Genomic DNA, 17738 nt, shown 5'->3' with positions numbered 1-17738 from the left:
GGTTTTGCTCATGAAGGCACTTCCAGCAGTTCATACGGAGAAAGCTCCCTGGGATTTTCTTAGTGGGAAGCTTCCCTGACTACACAGATACCATCAGGGTCGTCAGGATATAAGCACTTTTATTACTTGTTCTCTGCTTTCGAACTTTGAGTTTGGGCCCTTCATCATAAGACCTATTTATTGGATTTGTTTCTCTTAAACTGGATTTAGGATTGTGTTTTTCTTTAAATGGCAGTTTGTTTTCCTACATGTATGTATCTTTAGGTTTGACACAAATAATTTCATCTTCCAAAACAGTAGAATGCTGCATTGGGAAACTGCTTGACTGTCATAGAGATTTTTAGGAAAGATGCATCCTGTCCACAACCTTTCAAGACTCTGACTATTTTGTTGTATTTGGGTTCAGAGCATAGCTGGAAAAACAGCTGTCATGTGTTAGGGAAACTGTGTCGTTTGTGGGCAGTCAGGCACCTGCTCATGAGTGACAAGTTAGTTGTTGGGGAGATTTATAATGTGGATGTAGGGCCCTATTTCTAGAAACCCAGTTGTGAGTTGACCCAGATAGTCCACACTGCATGTGGGTCCCAGAACACCACTGGCTATGAAGGTGAGGCTAGTGAGAAGCAAGTCTCCGTACCACAGCACAAGCTTGATTTATTCTCGTTAGGATAAATGAAAAGAAGCAGTAGGTTTCCCCAATTTATCAACCAACATAGTTTTCAGTTATTGATGAAACACGTACAAAAGCAAGCAAAAGGAACTGGAAGTAGGCTTTGTTAAGTCAGTGTGCATGATTTTTTTCCCCTTAAATCATTGCTTAAGGGCTTCTGGCCCCTAGCTCAGGAATCCTGCCCAAAAATGCCAGATGTATTACACAGTCAAGTACTGCAATGTAAACACTGCTCTGTGCCATGAGGCAGGGTGGTCCATCTCCTATTAAAGAAGAGCGAGAGATTGAGAGGGAAAGAGAGGTAAGCCCTCTGCAGTGGCACAGTTGTGGTCGTGTTGTTTGTGTTTTTGGCTGCAGAGTCAAGATTTGGAAGTACAAAAACCTAGATGAATTAATACTTTTTACTGGCAAAGAAAAGCAGCTTGAATTGGGATGCCAAAGAGAGCACGATGTGGCTTGGATAATGTTGCTTCATTGGGTCAGATAAGTTTATAAAATGTTGAACCGAATGGGGAGGGGCTGATAGGAACGAAGCTGTTGTTTTCATAGCAGCATCTGTGAGCATCACCCTTTTCATCTGCTGTGAGCTCAATTGAAAGGTGAGTGAAGTAAGGCAGGGAGAGACCAGCTTCTTTCACCCCCCTCTCCCGTGTATAAGAAAGCCTCCTGGCTTGGTGCACCTTCTGTGTGTAAACCTAAGAGGTATAACAAAGCTTCTCTGGTGTTTTGTAGCACTGGGGGGGTGGGGGGGGGGTGGGGGGGGTAGCCCAAGATCTATGTTGCAGAATAAATGGCCTTCCAGTTTGCTCCCAGTTCCTAGATTTCAGTAAAGCAGCTACTAATGATGTTCATTTGGAGGTAAGAAAGTAACTGGACACTTTGAGCCACCCCTCCAAGTACAACTTGTTTTACAGTGCTGCGGGCAACCCAAGGAAATTGGAACACCTAGGCATTAGCTGTACATCCAAATAATCTAATACTAAGCAGTCCTTAGCCTTACTAACTTTAGGATGTTTAAACATTAATATGAAGGTATTTTGGGAGTTAGGAGGAAATGGGGTTTCAGTTTGAATTTGGGGAGTTGTTAAAACAACTTGCAACCTGCAATAATATTATCCTGATTTTAGAAATCCATTCTGTAGAGTGATCTGAGAAAATTGCTTTTAGAAACAGGGATGGGAAACAGGCGTTTTGAGATTCAGGAAAATGCAGGCTTCTTGACTCTGGCTCTCCCCCCACCTCCCTCCAGCACTTTTTTTTTTTCTGTTTTGAACTCTCCCATCTCCCCACCCCCATTCCCTGATTTCCTTTGCTCCTTTAGTGGGGAAACCAGGAAATTTCACAAAATAGACATAAATATCACACAGTGTCTTTTGAAATGAAAGCATTCTAAGAGAATAACAAAAGAATTTTCCCTAGTTGCCTAAGAAATTATTTCTTCTCTTACCTGACTTTTCTCCGTGAGGTTCATACATTGTTGCACTAAGTTTAAAAATGATAAATATGATGCCATCATTTTAGGCTACACATGATCCAGAAAAAAAAATTGCACGTTTAATATGTTGCTTAATTGCAAACAAAGCTTGCAATTTGAGAGAATTGGGATTAGGGCTAAATATCTATTAACTGCTCTTTCTAGAGATTTGGGGAATAGGATGACCCTTTTTTTTTCTTTTTTTTTTTTTTAAATAGGCTACAGTTTCACATGGCTCCCAAAAGAAATCTCTCTCCCTTTTTGTTTCCCACACCAATTGATTTATCATTTTGCTTGCAAGCAGATCCAGAATGTTAGGGCAAGAACACACTCACTTTTTTCTCGTAACTTTTTTGTTGCGGACCGAAACCAGTTGACTTGAATAAATTTTTCTGAGGCCTGAATGTAGCCAGCAACGTGGAAAAATCTTGCCATTCAGGGCCGTCTGAATGTACATTTCAGCCACACAGTAAGCTGCATTGGTAGGCACTGGACTGCTAAATACAACCATTTTTCGCAGCAGCGAGTTAGACAGGTGATTAGCATAATTAGCACCGAGCAGCTATACATATGGTAATGCTGAGTGTGTAAATGCCAGCTGCGGTGTAAAATTTATGTCAGGGGTCGGCAGGGCTGTGCGAAAGTATTGTGTTCCAGCTGCAGGTCAGGGCCGCCAAAGCTTACCTCCTTTTCTCTTGTTGGTGAATACGCCAAACAGAAGAGAAAGACAGAAATATAACAGATACGGCTTTGATGGAACAGCCCAGTTCTGTGCAAGAAGGACTGTTCTATAAAACACACACATACACACACCCTTGCACACACTTGCAGAAATCCCGTTGCTTTCTCTACAAATCGTGTTTACTTCATGCAGGGTGCACGTAAGCGGCAGCCAGGATGCGGGTTTGGGGAGGTACAAGGACCAAGTGATTTTTCTGGGAGGAAAAGTTTCAGTCACTGAATTCTTACAAGGCGTTAAGAGTTGTTCTGTTTCTTTCCATCCTCTTGCTGACCGCCCCCCCCCCCCACTCCTGCCCACATTGTTTTCCTTCAAATTAAATGGGAACACCCCTACCTCCCCCACCCCCACCCCATGGGATAGGACTGTAATATAAGGTTCCAACAGCAAGACTCTCTTCCCAAATTGCTTGACTGGTTTTAGCAAAGGACTAGAAGTTCCTTTGTGTTGTTTTTCTGGGGCAGCTCTGCTCACCACTTCACTGCCACTATCAGACCCATGACATCCTTTATAGATAAGAAAAGAATCAGTAGGGCTCTTGCTGGAAAGGAGGACAGTCTTGAATGGTTCACACCCTTGGGAATGCATGATGGGGGAATTTATGGCTGTGACGAGTTCATGAATTTTCTCTGCTGTCCCCTCCCCTTTTTTTCAGTTGGTGGCTATAAGGAGCAGTGGTGGTGACAGAATATAGTTCACACCATGCTGACCTGGTGATGAAACTTCCTCGAGGCACCAGGGGGTCCTTATGCATCAGTCCCTAATCCAGCTAATCCTGATGGCAACAAAATCATGAAAGTGGCCCCCAGGGAGGGTGTGGGAGATAAAGCAGGCCAGCGTGATGTTCCTCAGGGCCCTGGGAGCCTGCCTGTGGAGGTGGGGACTCACATTGTCTTCTCCCCTGTGCGTGCTCAAGTAGGAGGCCGGTGCCAAGAGGCCCAGGCCGTATAATGGCAAGAAGACTGTTGAGAGCAGAGAGGTGATGTCAGCCCCACAGAAGCTGAGAGAAGGGAGCTGGGGTTAATGTTATGCAGCAGCCCGAATGCTGGGGTAGAGAGCCCGCAGCCCGGGCAGGCACTTGGCTTTTGTTGTCGTGGTTGTGTTGTGTTCTGTTTTTATTTTTTGAGTGAAGAATTTAGGAGGCCTTAACTAAGGACTTAAAACTTGATAACAACACTGTCTTTGGTCCCTGGGTTCTGCTTCTTGGTCCAGCTTTGCCTCTGAGCATGCTGCTCTGTGTCGAACCCTCCCAGGCTTGCTCAGCTCCTGCAAAAGGACAGGACTTGAGTTTGCATCTACTTGCTTATAGACTGGAGCATTCAGGTGAATCTTGGTAGCGCCTGGGACAGTTCCCAGTGGGGCAAGTGTGCAGTTAGGGATAGAGCAGATCTCCATCCCATTCCAGCCTGCCGGAAGCCAGGAACATTCTTGAGTCCACAGGCTGTGGCTTCACTCGGCCTGTCTTTGAGGGGGCGGGGGGGGGGGGGGTTTGACCGCAGCCCTCATTTGCCACAGCAGCAAGTGACCAAAGAAGAATGGGTCTCCTAACAGATGCAGTGTGATCTTGGGAGCTGCTGGCCCTGGAGAGAATACCAGGTGGGGGGAGCTGTGGCAGGCAGCAGGTCCAGTGTGGGCACAGTGCTGGGCTGACCTGATCGTGTCCGACAGGGTGAGCGGGCAGCTTCAGGGAAAGCCATTCAGAGAAGCAGCCTGGGCGGTAACAGATGGCACCACAAACAGCTGGTGTGGGGGCTTGTGGTGGGCACATGCTCAGGCCTGCTACCCCTTCTACCACGTTCCGCCCTCCTCACCACCACCACCCCCCTCAAGCTGTCCCTGGGGAGGTGTGGGGATGTGTCCTGCTCTTGTCTTGTTTTTGTGGTTTTCACTCACTGGGCTCACTTCATGAAGGCAAATTCTCTTTGGGCTATCTGATTCTAGCATTTTCCCATGGCAACACCCAAGGGCACAATCCCACGAGGAGAAAAACAGCCCTGAAGCTTAAGCAGCAGTTGGCTAGTCATGAATAAAAGAGATGGCTGGAAGACTGACTAAAACTCACAGCTCAGGAGTTTTCAGCCAATTGCCCAAATTACGGAATCTTCATTTTTTTCAATTTAGAAAACGAGCCGGTGCTACTAATTTTGCAGTTACACCCTTTGGAGATTTGTAGTTTTTCACCCTCACAATAACTAATCGCAACATTGAAAGAAGGACCTGAAGTAACTAAAGGGGAAGAAAAAAAATCTCTCTAGAGGCTGTTAGATAATTCATGGGATTAATCAAATGCAAATGCTCCGCTTGCGTATACACAGACCCCATTTTCCTAATTGGACTCTGAGTGGGTACTTTTCAGGCTGAAAGGGTCATTTGTTTTGACTGATTGACTTTTTGAGGCTTTGGGGAGAATTAATATCTTATACAGATGACTGCCTGTTCCCAAGGCTCTGTATTGAGGCTGTTCATTCATTTATTCCTCTGACACACTGAGTGTGCGCATGCGCCTGGTGTGCCGAGATAAGTGGGCAGCGGGCGGTGCCTCCCTGAAAGGACTTGGAATTTACTGGGAAAAATACTTCGTTTGGTCCCTCAGATCACCTTTATGTGGATCACAATAAGCTTTTGCTAAAAGTCTTGTGCATGAATGCTGCAGCCGTTTATTAAGCTCTGTGCAGGGGCCATGCTGAAGAATGGTACAAGGTGGGAGAGCATCATGAGGGGAACATCTCTTGTCTACCATGGAATGGAACAGCACTGGCCCAGAGGTATGGACCCCTGGGTGGAATGGTTTCTCACCTGTGCTGGCCCTTCTTCACCTTGGAAGACCATAATGGTTTGATTTAGGGAGGAAAGGATCAGCAGAGCTTGAGCAAGAACTTCTTTGGGGAAGTGATGCTTTTTACCCCAGCTCTTTCAAAGAATTGGTTTAAGCCTCAGATTTCTGGAGAATTTGCAGGTAAAGAGGCCTAAAGCTGTGTACCCTAGTCTCTCTAACCCCCTCCTCCAAATCAGGCCCCTCTGGGGACCCCAAGGAAAATGGGGGGCTGGTACTGCCACCCATGAGGTTCTACTGAAAAAACTATCTCCTCACAGTGGCAGTAAACACTGTGGGAAGCAATGTTGTCCTTTAAGCAAAAATGCCATCCGTTGTCCTGTGTAATACTCTGGTGCAGGTGCATTCTAAAAGCTCTAGCTATGAACTTGACACAGTCTGGTATATGGAATTCAGGACTTCTAAACTCATATCCTCAACTAGTGCTCAGAAGCCACAAGGCTCTCTCCAGGCAGTTGGACTAGGGTTGAGGGTCGGTTCCACCTCCTCTCAGCTGGGGGACCTTGGGCAATTGCAGCTACTTTTCCTCTTCTGTAAAATAAGGGTGATGATACATCCCCTGTGATGAATAAGCAACCGAATGAGTGGATGAGTTCAGGGTTTGGGAAATTTCACAACACATTGTTAACACTCACACCAATTTATGAGGTTAGTAGTATCATTTTCATCCCATTTCATAGAGAAGGTTACTGAAGCCCAATTATGTCACAGGGACTCGTCCCAAATCTCAGTGCTGCCTTTCTGGTCCTGGTTCCCACCACCTGACTGTCCAGTCAGCTTGCCCCAGCTTGATGAGGGAACAGCACCGCACTGAGCAAAATATTTATAACTAGGTAAAGAATGAGTGGGAAATGGGTTTGCAGATGAAAAACATACACAAATGTAAAAGGCTATTTCGTGTCCCAGGATCCTGAGATAACATTTTTCATGAGTCTTGTTCAAAGAGTTTGATTGTTATTTTATTGTTAAAAGTTATTGCATTTGGAAGAAGGAAAAGAATATAAGAGGACTTTAGAATTTAATGAATATGCATGTTTTGTTTTGTTTGCGTTGAGCTTTTTAATTCAGATCCCTACCAAGTAGCTTTCTTATTTTTCTCTTTTTGTCACATGGAAGTCTTTAATTATATGGGTTCTTTGCAGAAAAATTAAGAAGTAGTGATAACCCTCAAAAAGGGAAATGGGTAAATATTATCCATAAACCACCACACAGCAGTAGTGGCTGTTCACATGGCTGTCAGCATTCATACATCTACATCACAAATACTGGATCGTATGGTTCATTCTGCTCAGTAGTCGGAAATAATTATGCAGTATTTCATGAACAGATTGTTTTTTAAATAGAAAGGACCTTGACCTTGAACATGGGACAGAGAAGGGAGAAAAACCATCTCCCCCAGACTGCACCTGTAACTTCGGTCGCTTGAAATGGGGTCTGTGGGGCTTCCTGCTGATGGAGCATCACGCTGATGTGTGATGAGGAAGACTCACAAGAAAAGGAACAGCTTTGGGCTGTCACCCCGTTGTGATTTAGGATAGGCATTTGCTAGGGTAGCAAAAATCAGGGGAGTCCATAAAGTTGCTCTGTCCAGAGAGGTTTCTGTTTCTGGTAGCTTGTTCCAGAGCACCTTGGGTGAATACTGATGTAAGACCATACGAACGCTGAGCAGCTTATGACACAGGTACACCCGAGAAGGAGCTAAGTCTACCAGTGCAACCAAATGAATGACATAATTATGGTCTCACCAAGCTCCAGCCACACTGGCCTCCTTTCTCTTCCTGCAGCAAGCCAGACATGAGGGCTTAACAGTTGCTGGTTCCTCTGCCCAGACACTGTCCCCCCCAGCTCATCACAGTCAGCTTAAATGTTACTTCCATTTAGGTCTCCCCAGGCTACTCCATTTGAAGGGGGCTTCCCCCTTCCCCACCACCCAGTAACTATCCTGGCATTACCATCTGTGTTTCCTCCAAGGCACTTGTCATCCCATGAGATTATCCTATTGATTTGTTTGTCTACTGCTTGTGTGCTTCACTGGCCAGCAAGCCTTTTGGAGAACGCACCGGTTCTCACCCCGCATAGCACCCCGCTGTGTAGCACACAGCAGGCACCTTCATATGCTCACTGGGTGAGTGTTAGGACTCTTTGTCAAGTAAAGTGGACGAAACTTTTTAAAAAGTTACCAAATAGTTTTGCAAAAACAATAGATGGAATGTTAAATAAAATATGGCCATGTCATATGTAAAACCGAATTGAACGCTACTGAAAAGTAGGATACAGCTTAGGTACTGGAGGCCATTCAGGGTTTTTGATCTCCAGTTGCTCAATCTACCTATGATGAGAGTCTTGTCTTGGTTGAAAATGATTGTCACATTAGCAAAATATTACATTTATCACTAGAGCAAAGAAATGAAGGAAGAAAAAAATATTTTCAGTTCCAGAGACATGATAGACACCTTTATTAAAAAATATACATCTTTAAATATACATTTTAAAACATCTAAAAAAGTGACACTATAAAGCCCTTGAGGTATGTTTTATATCTTGTAGGAAATAGCATCATTTTTGAAAACCCCTGTAATAAAATAATTGCTCTAATGTGAGGTTGGTCTGGAAGATGTAGATAGTTCTTTTCAGGAGCATGAACCTTGCATTTGATCTCTATTTTTGTGTGCACTCGTCTCTTGGATCCTCACCTTATGGGTTATAGTTAGAGGCAGCTGCTATAAAGCAGGAGAGGTGGGAGGGAGTGTCTGTGGTCCCACTCTGTTGATGTTTGTTTTTACCTCATGGTTGAATTCACCTGAAGCTCTAAGCGTCAGGAAAAATAAAGGAAGTAGGACTTTGTAAGCAGAATGAGGGATCGTGTGCTGTGCCAATGCTTCAGGAGCTGGTAGAAATATAAATGATTTATAGGTGTGGGGTATTGATGTCATATAGCCAGAAAAAAGGAAGGAGTTGAGCTTTTTTTCAAAAAGGCTATTTGGAGATCTTGGCATGGCAGTCTGTAGCTTTTCAGAAGTGACCTCTGGACTAATAATTGGCTTTTTAGCCTCAAACAGCCTTTTTATCTCCAGAGAATGTGGATTGAGTCTAATTCAGTTCTCTAGTTAATTGCTTGAAATAATACATTGTGATTCCTGCCAGAAGGAGCCAGACCCTGCCTACAGGCAGCTTTATAAGAGCATCCTGAAAAGGCCTAGGACTTCATGTAAATTTATCCTTTGTTGCAAGTTTCCTATGTTTTCCTGTGGTCTTTCTTTAACTTCAAATTGATTGCAGTATCCTGGGCAATTCCCCAGGGCATTTGTCAAAGTTTTCCGCACAAGAAATCTTAATACTTTCTGTAACTGACTGATAATATCCTTCCCTCTGCCCCTCCCCATTTCTCCTTGCCCCTCCCCGCTCCTTCTTCCTCATCCTCCCCCTCCTCTCTCCTCTTGGACACACCCAACAGTATGTTGGGCCTCACCTCACAGTATTCCGCAGGGGCCTTGGCCATCTGCGTGGACCCACACACATGATCCTGCCAGTCTGTGAATCTGGACTAGCTTTCCTAATGAGGGCATTATTTGCTTTTTAGCCTGCCCCCTTGTTTATAAAATATGCCAAGAGAACTAAACAGCCCGCTGTTCCCAGTACTTCCTTACTTGCCCAAACCAAATGTTTATGTCCTTGAATGCTAAACTTGAAGAAAAAGGATTCCTCCTCGTGGGAAAGCTTACCATGATTGCTGAAGGCTCTTTCTACACTGTAGCTGAAGGCCTGTTTTCCAGTAAACATGCAACTTACCAGTGACTTTAGGAACTCTTCAGACTCACTGTTCAGACTCATCAGCTGGCCTTGGAGAGTGTGTGTGTGTGTGTGTGTGTGTGTGTGTGTGTGTAGGGAGGGGGAGAAGGGTAGGGGGTGCTGCTTGCTCTAGGATTGTCTCTCTGCTGCCCTCCTGGGCCCTTCTGGAACAGCCCCTTCCCTGTGACCATATTGGATCAAAGCATGCTCTCCAGAGCACTCCCAACTGCATCCCCGCACACCTACCCTGTTGGGAAGTGACACTCCCTCCCCCCACCCCCCCCACCCCCATACCTCCCAGCCAGGTCCAGCATTCTGAGCTTGGCTTATTCTAAAGCCATAGTTGAAATATAACCTAAGACCTGAGAAACAAAACAAAAAGTGTACCTTGTTGCCCTCGCCTGTAGCATGCCCCACTGTGGCCAGCCTCCTGGAGAGCCCGGTGCTACTGGGGCAAGGCCTCTGGGCTTGCAGCAGGTTCAGGATCCCTGGGGAGCTTCTGGAACACAGGCTGCCTGCTCACAGGCAACTCAGAACCTGGTACCTTTGTTTCCGGATGCTGACCAGGTGAGTCTGATAGAGCCAGGATCCAGAGACTGGCTGTCCTGGCCACAGCTGAGACATTTGGTTCCTCTCAAGTACATCTGATGTAAATCACATTATTTATCTTCTCCTGGCAAGTTTTCTGCTGAGCACACATTTGCCACCTTTCTTTGTTTCTTTTTGAACGGGGAGAAACATTTCCTTGTTACCTTTACTAGATTATTTAGGAGAAGAGTGTAAATTGAAGCCATTTATCTTGAAATGTGCTGCAGGGGCACATTGTTTACACAAGTGAAAGAAATTGTAACAGGGGTATTTGGTCTGGTCTGCAAGGAAAAGGTGTCTCAAGTTTTCCTTCCCCTTCCCCCTTTATACATATGGCACATTAGTTAGAAGGTGCACAAAGCACGTATGCATTAGGTTTGCATATGCAACAGACAGGACAGTTTTTCATGGCCTTAGTATTTTTTCCGTTTTTTTTTTTTTTTAATTGGTGAAATGAACATTGCCAGTAATAATAAAGTGAATGTTATCCCCCAAACATCAGCCCTGCATTTTCATGACCAGAGATAATTTATCCTGTATCCTGCACCTCTTAGTGAGATAACAGAACATGAATTCACGGGGATATTTCTGTTCTAATTGAAACCTGTACATGTTTGTCAGTTGGTGGACGAGTAAGTCGCGAATTAAACTATACTCGCCAGAAGATTGGAGAGGAGGCTATGTTTAATCCTCAGCTCATGATTCAGACCCCGAAAGAAGAAGGTGCTAACGTCCTGACCACGGAAGCTCTCCGACAACACCTGGACTCCGCCCTCCAGGCCAGCAGAGTCCATGTATATATGTACAACAGGTAAGGTGGCGGGAAGAAGCGGCTGGTTTTACTAAATAAGGTTGTGCTGGAAATATGCTTCCAGTGTTCAAGCAGTTTTCTGATAAGTGGGATTTTCTTAAATCTTGAATTTCATTTCTAGAGTTTGGTAACAGATCAAATATGTTATAATGTATTTTCACTAAGTATCTTGGCACTATATACCCAAATGAGTATGAGTTTTCAAGCAGCCATTTGGGTGGCTATACAGCCATTCTGAGGATCTTTCCTGCTTAAGCTATTTTTGGAGCAGTTACATTTTGAATTGCCTTTAGTCAAAAAGACTGAGAAAAGAGGGGCATCTGGGTGGGGCTCAGTTGGTTAAGCCCCTGACTTCGGCTCAGGTCATGATCTTGTGGTTCGTGGGTTCAAGCCCTGCATCAGGCTCTATGCTGACAGCTCAGAGCCTGGAGCCTGCTTCGGATTCTGTCTCCTTCTCTCTCTGCCCCTATTCCACTCACGCTCTCTCTCTCAAAAATAAATAAACATGAAAAAAATTTGAAAAGAATGAGAAAAATGAAAGACTTTACGTATGGTTACTTTGTATTCACTACAGATATTGACAGCATGTGTCACAAAGCATATAGCGGTTGAGTCACTATGGTGATTTCTTACTGACGGGTAGGCAGATATGGTGGAATTATAATACAGCCTCACAAAATATTTCCCTTTAGCTTCAAAACTAACTTAACAGTGCTGTGGGTATAATAAAAGCATATGAAGAGTTCTGGAACAAAATTGACAGTCCTTCTCTATTTAAACAGTGCATTATTCAGGGCATGGACCACATCATGTCCGTTCTTCCACCCCCCAGCATTTAGATCAGAATTTGTTGATTGACTAACTGCCTAGATTGATACATTTGAACTGGATCTTCTCCCTGAACTATTGGGATGACTGTCACTAAACCCTGTTTTCAGGGGACTGCTTACTCAGTTGGCATTTGCCTAACCCCAACCTGTCCCTCACCTCTTAACTGACTGGTTGATGATACAGTTTTTCACAGGGGAGGTGAGGAAGTGCCACTGTATACCTATTCAGAGGCCAGGGAGAATGAGGGGAGAAAATAAAAGGAAAATCTGTACTTGTCCCTGCTACGGTAACCTCCACTCCCCATGGTCTTCACTGGATTGTCTCTAAGACCCATCTAGCTGGAGACAGCACCCTAAGGTCCAGCATGAGTCACATATCTTTGACATGCTCTTGTTTCCTCATCTGTAAAGTCAGTTACTGATCAAGTGTGGTCTATTATCCTCAGGAGGTTCTGAGAACGAGATATATAATGTATGAAAAGGAAAACGTAAGGAGGTATTCTAGCACTCTTGTCAAGCAAACTTGGCTAGTGAGCATATCCCTGATCTTATCAGCACATCCCTCCCATTCTGCAGTGGAAGCAACTCCCCAGGGCAGTTTTGCAGAACTTTCAAGTAGAGGCCCTGCTGGGAATTTGGAAATAAATAAGTTCCAGGGCCACTGAAAGCTGCTGTGACCCATTCTTAACACAATGGGACCCTACCTTGAAGGACTTGTCACTTAGACACTTAAGGAGAAGATGTGAGTGTCTGTACAATGAAATTATATTCTTAATCTGAGATGGAAGCAGAGAACTTTTATGTGTTGGAATGAGCTTTAAAGAACACCTAGTTAAACCCATCTCATTTTTTAGACGAGAAAACCAGGAATTAGATTAACTGGACCATTTGTCCAAGTTCATACAATTTTTAAACACTAGAGCCAGTTTTCAAACCCTTTCTTCTGGCTCCAAGCCCAGGGGCTTTTTTAAGGCACAGCCATGACCTCTCAAGCAAGTGTAAATGAGTTCACTGATCAAGTGATATTGACAACCTACTCAGGCTAGATGGTATGTGTTGATGCTATGTGGAGTTCAATATAAACATACACATAGATATATGAGTAGGTGGGTGGGCGGATGGGTGGGTGAGTGGATGGAAGGATGGATGGATAACTTGGGCCCTGCATTAGGAGCCGATGGTCTAGTTAGAAAGAGGAAAGTATCACACCATAGATGGGCATGTACGAAGCCAAACACAGATACTCCCAAGTCCAGGTGCTCCACATATCAGACAGATCAGACCAGCAGTGTTCGGTGGTTCATGAGAAAGGGGTCATTTTCAATAGCCCTGGGCAAAAAAAAAAAAAAGCCTAGTGGGAAGGTGTGGCATTTCAGTGAGGACCCTGAGGGATAGATGCGAAGGTTCCACAGGGAAGAGGGCTAAGTCCAGAACATTGCTTTGGGTGACCAATAAAAAAAAAGAAAAAGGAGATGAATAAATAAACTAGAGCAATTTAGAGAGACTCAAAAAAATTTTTTTCTCTTGGATTTCCCATCCCTATACTTTCCAAATTTCTTCTTTTTCAAGTTAAACTCCCTGATACACTTGGAAAGGCATGTGCTTATAGAGCATTTTTCTAGAGATGTCAGAGTTCTATAGTATTCTATAGATAGATGATAGATAATAGAGATAATTGGTGATCAGTATATTTAATAACATTTCTATAGAACAAGAATAAAAAACTGTAAAGTAGGAAATCTGTCTACCTGGCAATGCTGTTTACAGCATTCATGGTTCAGAGCAGAATTCGTTTGGAACACTGTTAATAAGGACGTTAACTGCCAGTAAAAATAAGTCAGTTACGTTTTCCCACCTAAATATATGTTAATACATTATAAACCTTACTAATTAGTCTCCACGTATTTTGAAATTGTGATAATTCAACTGAATTATCTGCCCTGAAGTTGTGCAAATTCAACTGAATTATCTGCCCTGAAGTTGTGCAGTGTATGTAGAAAAGCAGATAATGGCGTAAACAAGATTATTGGGAGAACACTTAAGAAAACAGGACTTTTCAAGTACTTTGGTAGCATTCATTTACATAAACACCCACATGTTAATTACAATTGAGTATTATCTACTCATTAAATTAAGCTTGTTGAGTCTTTACTTGCCAAAAGTTGTGTTCGTTTTGACAGATACCTAAAAGTGATCAAAATTGCAGTTCTTTCTATATGTTCTGTAGTCCTGATTTTGCATGGATTTCCATACTTTATTACAGTGAGAAATGTTTGTGTCTCCTTTCTATTTTAACAGGCAGTGGAAATTGGAACATTTGTGTTACAAATCTGGAGAACTTATCACAGAAACAGGTTACATGGATCAGGTATATTTTCTTTTTTTGCATATAATTCTCAAAAATTCCTCAATGGTATGCATTAGCCTAATATGTGGCCTGTTTTTGTTTTTGTTTTTTTTTTTAACTTTGACAGATAATAGAATATCTTTACCCTTGTTTAATTATCACACCTTTGGATTGCTTCTGGGAAGGGGCAAAGTTACAGTCTGGGACAGCGTACCTACTGTAAGTGTGTGATATCATTTTCTGATGTCTGATTTCTGAACTTTAGAAGGTTTCTGTGATGTTACTTCATCATTGTTTATTCTGTTTCAGTTTTGAACAAGAAATAAAAACATTGAGATTCCATGGGCATGTTTTGAGTGAATAGTTGGGGGAGAGGGGACTTTAGCAGAATGTTTTTCCTCTTTTCAAAAAAAAAAAAGTTCTGAAGGCATCATTAAATTTCATTCACTTTTACCAACCTATTTATATGCAAATAAAATGCAAATTATTTCAGAGTATGTATGATTTTTAACTCTTTAATAAGATATTTGCAGTTTTGCTGACCAAGCCCTTCCATAGGTTTAGTTTATTTTTTAAGCAGAGAATTTATTAGTGTGTGCATGTCAGAATTAAACATATTGAGTTAAAGTTCAAGATCTTCCTGTGAAGTAAAATACTAACCTTTCTTTGGATCACATTAATGGCATTTAAGGGGGAAATCCGCTATCTTTGAAGGCCGTGGCAGGGGATGCTTCACAGTTTAGCAGTTGGATATTATACATACCACGTCATTTAGGAATAATTGTTAATCAGTGTAGACATTTTCAGTTAATTATGCAAGAGTTCATGCTTGGGTTATTGTTTCTGTCCTAGCTTGCACATATCTGCAAAAGCAATTTGCAGTGGCCATACCCTGACCTTCAGTGTACAGTTTTAGATGGGAAATAAGGGGTTTTGTGTTTTCTGGTTGGGAGATTCTGAATAATGACTTCAGCCTGGTTAAGCAGCTACAGTGTGGTTTGAACCACATAACAGGCAGCCAAAAGCCTTTCTGGTCTGTCAACAGCACAAATTCAAAAGTGAGTGTGGGGGGAAGTGGCCTTGATGGTGGTGATGGCAGAGGCAGCGGGGGGCTTTCGGGGTCGACTGCCAGGCTGTCAGAGAGAGCTCATAAGTGTGGGATTATTAAAGGTAATGGAGATCAAATATTTTGATTGATGACATTTACAAAGCATTTATTAGGCTGGCAAGTGCTAATTTGACATTGTGATTCCTTCTCCCACCCACCCCCCCACCCCCCTAATTTTGGATCTCAGTCTTTTGCTAGGAAGTGCCCTTTGGCTAATTCTGTAGTAGGTATTAAATATGACATATCAGCCAGTAAAGATTCTTTGATCGCTTCATTAATTTACAAGCTCTCTGCTTGGCATTTTTGTTCATGAATTACTTTCCTGACTCAGGTTTGCATACAGATACACTGGAAAGGAGCATTTATTTTGTATGCCAGGGTCCCAGAATTGCAGCACAACCAGAAAGCCTCATGCAATCCAGACACAATATATACAATATACACCATCTTGGAGGCTTGGGAAAGAGGCTTGGAAGCCTCCTTTCATGGTCTCGCCTCCTAATTTCTTTCACAGAGGTAAGCCTCCTTTGCAGTGGACAAACTTTGACCCTTTGGAATTCCTAGAAGAGTTAAAGAAAATAAACTATCAAGTGGACAGCTGGGAGGAAATGCTGAATAAGGCCCAAGTTGGTCATGGTTACATGGACCGGCCCTGCCTCAACCCGGCTGATCCAGACTGCCCTGCCACAGCTCCCAACAAAAATGCAACCAAAGTGAGTACAGTCCTCGATTCTTCCCTGAGAGAGAAAAACTTGATGTCTTTCCCCCATTTGGAGTTCTATTATTTTCATTTTTAAGATTTGATTCTCAACGACTTTTTTTGTCTATGGAGCTAAGTTTGTTTATAGAGCTAAATTTTGCTGTAAGATTTGCCATACGCCTCTCATTAGCCTTGTTATTAATGTTCTCTCTGAAACAAACAAGCCCTTAAAGCACTGGATTTTAACAAGGCATGTGACCTGCCTACTGACTCCCGTAATTATGTGGCTGTCTTTTTATTTTAGCCTCTTGATGTGGCCCTTGTTTTGAACGGTGGATGTCATGGATTATCCAGAAAGTATATGCACTGGCAGGAGGAACTGATTGTGGGTGGCACAGTCAAGAATAGCACTGGGAAGCTTGTCAGGTAATCCAACATATGGAGGAAAAATCCAAGCCGTCTATTTTTTGTCCTTTCCTCAGAAACCACTTCCCTTCTGACATCTGCAAGTGTATTTGCATTAATACCTAACTGTTATCCTAGCTAGCCGCCTGGTGTAATAGAATCTTAGGAAATATTACTGGACCAGACCAGCTTGAAAGAACACCTTGTGGGGAATTTTTCAAGAGGAGATTTGTTGTTTTCATTGAGACTCTAGTTAGTGACTACAGGTTTTTAGAAGACCTGTCAGGTAGAAGATCAGGACAAGTGTAAAGTGGGCAGAAAACATTGGTCATAGCCAGTGGGGTGAAATGCTGTGACAGCTAAACAAGAATGATCCTCTGTGCACTCGCGGACTCTGCTCCGGCAAGCGTCAGGCTCTCCGTCTGAGATCTGTCCCTTGGGAGAGCCGTCGTCTGGGATTTCTGCACAGGCAAGCACACAGCGCTGAGCCCAGCATATCTGGTCAAGCTATCTACTCCCCGACCCTTCCTGTTTCACTGAATAGAAACTGAGAAAGGAAATTGCCTATTAATTTAATTTCGGGGTATATCTGTAAAAGGTTTTGTAAGGTTACACCTTTAATATGGTACATCAATCTATTAAATAAAATAACCATCAGGTCCTGTTTAATGGAAACATGTGCTCACATAGAAGGAGAGAATGGCCACAAGTGAGTTGGGGGTGCTTGTTTGTGATTCTAAGCAGTGAGAACTACTTCCTGGAAATGCTGATGTTGTGTCTTTACCACCCATCACAGTGCCCATGCCTTGCAGACCATGTTTCAGTTAATGACTCCCAAGCAAATGTACGAACACTTCAAGGGGTACGAGTATGTGTCACACATCAACTGGAACGAGGACAAGGCAGCAGCCATCCTGGAGGCTTGGCAGAGGACGTACGTGGAGGTAAATCGCCAGTATTCCGACGCCTACCTTTGAATCTGGGTACAAACCCCTTAGTTACTAAATACTTCATTGTAGTAATGTTTTAAAACATTTTTTTTTCATTAGAATTTATTTTCAAAGCAAATTGTCATTTTGGGTACTTGGTGGGATGGAAACTTTTCTTCCTTTCCTAGATAGACATTGAAAATCTTAATGTCTGGGTGATGCTAATTCTAATTGGGATGCCTGAAATATTCTGAGTAACCAGTTGTGAACTCCAGAACTAAGGCATAACAGTGTTTAAAACAACAACAACAACACTTGGTTAGCAAGAAAAGGTGTCTGGAAAACATTAGCCAGGCATAGAATCTATTCACAGCTGCAGTCCCCTTGGTTAGGTCATATGACAGGAGCTGGCCTTTGTTTCCCAAGCAGTGACCTCTGCTGAGCTGCATATGACCTTTTAAAAGTGGCCAGCAAACAAAGTGGGGAGGAATCACCACAGGAATGAGTTGTTTTAG

General features: G+C 43.2%; 1 protein-coding gene across 1 annotated transcript in view; it reads left to right on the top strand.

Annotated features, from left to right (window-relative positions):
• LOC125925310 (protein patched homolog 1-like) overlaps nucleotides 1–17738 on the top strand; it is a 63280-nt gene that overhangs the window by 10432 nt on the left and 35110 nt on the right. Inside the window, 6 exon segments of the mRNA XM_049634209.1 lie at nucleotides 10715–10904; nucleotides 14033–14102; nucleotides 14209–14300; nucleotides 15704–15902; nucleotides 16194–16315; nucleotides 17091–17238. Coding sequence (XP_049490166.1) covers nucleotides 10715–10904; nucleotides 14033–14102; nucleotides 14209–14300; nucleotides 15704–15902; nucleotides 16194–16315; nucleotides 17091–17238 — 821 coding nt within the window.

The sequence above is a fragment of the Panthera uncia genome, chromosome D4 (assembly GCF_023721935.1).
Source record: "Panthera uncia isolate 11264 chromosome D4, Puncia_PCG_1.0, whole genome shotgun sequence".
Taxonomy (NCBI): domain Eukaryota; kingdom Metazoa; phylum Chordata; class Mammalia; order Carnivora; family Felidae; genus Panthera; species Panthera uncia.
This window is presented reverse-complemented; position numbering and strand designations above follow the sequence as displayed.